This window comes from Fopius arisanus, unplaced genomic scaffold (genome assembly GCF_000806365.1).
Source record: "Fopius arisanus strain USDA-PBARC FA_bdor unplaced genomic scaffold, ASM80636v1 scaffold00462, whole genome shotgun sequence".
Lineage (NCBI taxonomy): Eukaryota > Metazoa > Arthropoda > Insecta > Hymenoptera > Braconidae > Fopius > Fopius arisanus.
This window is the reverse complement of record NW_011888201.1, coordinates 1-3,148: the sequence shown is the minus strand read 5'-3', so window position 1 is coordinate 3,148 and position 3,148 is coordinate 1. Positions and strand designations below refer to the sequence as shown.

General features: G+C 36.7%; 2 protein-coding genes across 2 annotated transcripts; one reads left to right on the top strand and one right to left on the bottom strand.

Annotated features, from left to right (window-relative positions):
- Positions 1-1,550: 1,550 nt before the first annotated feature.
- Positions 1,551-2,839, top strand: LOC105272948 (uncharacterized). Its single transcript, XM_011315178.1, has 2 exons — positions 1,551-1,911; positions 2,245-2,839. The coding sequence occupies exons 1-2, from the start codon at positions 1,875-1,877 to the stop codon at positions 2,709-2,711; spliced, it is 504 nt and encodes a 167-aa protein (XP_011313480.1). The 5' UTR covers positions 1,551-1,874; the 3' UTR covers positions 2,712-2,839.
- Positions 2,775-3,135, bottom strand: LOC105272949 (elongation factor Ts, mitochondrial-like). The gene has a single exon (XM_011315179.1). It carries the CDS (start codon positions 3,129-3,131, stop codon positions 2,895-2,897), a length of 237 nt encoding a protein of 78 aa, XP_011313481.1. The 5' UTR covers positions 3,132-3,135; the 3' UTR covers positions 2,775-2,894.
- Between the last annotated feature and the right edge of the window lie 13 nt (positions 3,136-3,148).

Here is a 3,148-nt window from a genome sequence, read left to right as displayed (position 1 = left end):
ATTGTCTACTCCCAGTTAATTTAGTTTATCAATCCAATAAAAATTCACATCACCATGTAAAATACAATTTAAATGTTCAACTAGCAGTGCAATCGTTTATGAATTTCCATAGATAACTAAAAATATGAAAATTTATGGATTGACTTGAAGCCAAGCCATTGGTGATGATTTACGGTTTTTTTCAACGAGCAGAAAACACCGGAGAGTTCTTCTACATATTCGAAAAAAAAATTATTGCAACGCATTGACGGAGAGAGGAATTTTAAAAAATATTGTGTACCTCAATTTTCCATATGAGGAAGGCAGTTCTATTTTTCGGAACACTCCTGAAGACATCACTCCCTGAATCATCGGAGCCGCAGCTTCTGTCATCCTGTCGATAAAATCGTCCACTATCAGCGAACATTTTCTTCTTACGACTTCGATATCGAAATAATTCTCGACTACCACTCAATAGTTGAACGTTAAACACTTCTGTTTTCAAAACACCGAGGGAATAAAAAATATAAGAAACGAGGTTTACTATTGTTAAACAACGATATCGATCAGCGTATGACTCCTGCAGTTTTCAAATGGAACACTAGACCCCGCGAAAGATTAGTGTTGTATCGCGTGATAGGATTGGAAAATACGAAAATTTCAGTGTGTGCTTATACGGTCGCAACACTTGTGTACTGGAGCAAAAATCCCTCTGCGCCTTTGTGTTTCTCTTAATAAATCATCGCCACGCTTTTACAAACTCGAGATTATGTTAAACAATTAATTACAAAGTAGGGAATTCAGTGGGGAATCAGAAATTGGAACGAATTAAACAATTTGTTTTATTTGTTTGCTTTTTATCGTTCCACAGAAAGCAATCTTTGCAAAAATGCAATTTTTATAACTTAATTAATTGTAATTTAACAAATATTTAATTGATTTATTATTTAATTCATAAAGCTCGCACGCACAATCCCCAATTTGTCGGAACACCCGAAAAATAGGGAAGAGAAGATGAATCTAGAGAGATTTATATTTTTAAAATAATTTTATCGGAAGCGATAAAATCGCGAATCAATCGCTAAAAATGAGAAATGAAAACTCGTGTCGATGACTCACATAAACTGTCTAATAAAATTCTCCAATTAATCATAAACGATAGTAATGGAAAGTAACTCACCCGTTTAGAAAATCCCATAGCGAATTTTAATGAGTAAAACGTAAAAACTGAGTTAGTCACCCTCGCGAGATGAAACTCCGCTAACTGTTCACGTACGACTGACACTTAAACCGTATTATTCAGCGTATATTTTTGAAAAAAAAAAAGAAAAAAAGAAAGAAACCATAGTACTCCGGAAGCGGGTCCCCGGAACTCCAAGCGGCCACCCGTGACCAACAGGCACCTCATGAATACATACAGTCGTCCATGCGGCACTCTTTTACCTCTTCACACACTCACCTTCAAAGTCGTTATCTAACGCACCTGTCGTACAATTTCTGACGTGAAATACTATCCACCAGCCCTCAACTGTGCGGAGAGAATAGCAAGAGTATTCTCTCTCTGAGCTGAGAAATGGAACGCAATAATGATTAAATTCTACGTTACGATTTACCGTTCTCTCGGAATCATTAAATCTATGAATGAAGAATGGGAATCATTTCTCTCTCGCTCTCTTCTATTCAGGTGAAAGGGTACGGCAGTTTTAGGGCATCCGAGAACGATCGTATATCATTTGAGTGGAGTTTTTGGCCGGAAGGAAATTGAAAGGTGTTAGAAACAAAGGAAGATTAGTTTTGTGAAGGAAGATCTTGACAGATTGGTTTTTTTTTTCTGATTTTTTTTTCCTTTTTGAGAGAACGTTTCTTCCTGTGGAGGCCGAGACAATGAACGTCTGATGGATTTGAGGAAAGAAGAGGGAGATTACTCGAGTGGTATTTTTAGTCAGCCCTTTTAGAACAACAGAATTGATTTCTTGGTTCTAGTTGAAAAAATCACTTGGATGAAGTCAATCAAAGACTAGTTGTTGGTGGTTTTATTATGGTTTATAGTTTTTTAAAGAGCGTTTATCATTTTTATGGTCTAGTCAATTTTCTTATTTCATTTGACTTTCCATTCATTTTTTTTCTTCTTTATTTACATAGAAATTTTAATCATACAGAAAGAATAGAATGAGTACCAAGAAATCATTTGCTATTCAGAGATGAATTGTTTTCTTACAGATTTATGGAGATATGTAAATTGATAAATGTCAATTAATTTTGCAGTAGAGGATTTATGGATTCAAAATCTCCGCATAAAGTCTTACAGTGACGTGAGTCTTCAGGATCGAATCTCCTATTTGGAATCGAATAGTGATGGTAAGGATCACTGTCACTTCTCAGTGGCATTCGAGAAGCTTGGATTAGAACAAGAGAATTCAAGTGAGGACATGGGACCCAATGGTAAGTCACAGGAAACTCAGACGTGTCACTGCGATGATTGCGCTATGCAAGAATGCAGAACAATTGCCTTCAAGACACGAGAAATTTCTACTCTGAGACTAGTAGTTCAGGGGCCGGAAGTGCTGAATCATCAGGGAATTAGACATTTCCCGCAAGATCTGGCGCCATTTTGGAAAAAAGATTCGAGAACTTGGCTATGGAAGTCCGTTAGGCTCGCAAGGAAACGAAAATTGAAGTCCAAGTCACTCGTCAAATTCGCTTCCATCGATTCCAGTCTTAACAAAACATGAAATCATTTTCTATCCCATCGCTTTTTTTCTTTAGATTTATTTTTGGTATACTATCATCAAATTTTATAGTAAACGAAACTTTTATGTACATATTTTTTGAGGAGACAGAGTAAAGTCTATCATGAATAGTTCTGGGTAAAGTTTAAATGATTTTGATAGCTTTTAATGAGGATTAATTGGGGTTTAACCACAACTTTTTATCGGTTCTGCGTCCTCTAATGGCACCTCAGACTCCGGTTCAGCACTCTCTCCCATCTCGAATCGCGCAAAATCGACGATCTCTGTATGAGCACCTAGCAGAACCTGTTGAACCGTTAGACTTGGGTCCAGTAGAAATTCTTGGTGAATCATGGTTGTTTCATCATCAGCATTGGGTATAGGTTCATCGACATCTGGCTGACCAATTTTTAATGGATTCATTCCTGTAAAATTAGAAG

Coding starts and splice junctions, on each gene's coding strand:
- LOC105272948 (XM_011315178.1), top strand. CDS start 1,875: ATGGATTTGAGGAAAGAAGAGGGAGATTACTCGAGTG. Junction 1,912..2,244: donor AGAGGGAGATTACTCGAGTG/GTATTTTTAGTC, acceptor TTAATTTTGCAG/TAGAGGATTTATGGATTCAA.
- LOC105272949 (XM_011315179.1), bottom strand. CDS start 3,131: ATGAATCCATTAAAAATTGGTCAGCCAGATGTCGATGAACCTATACCC.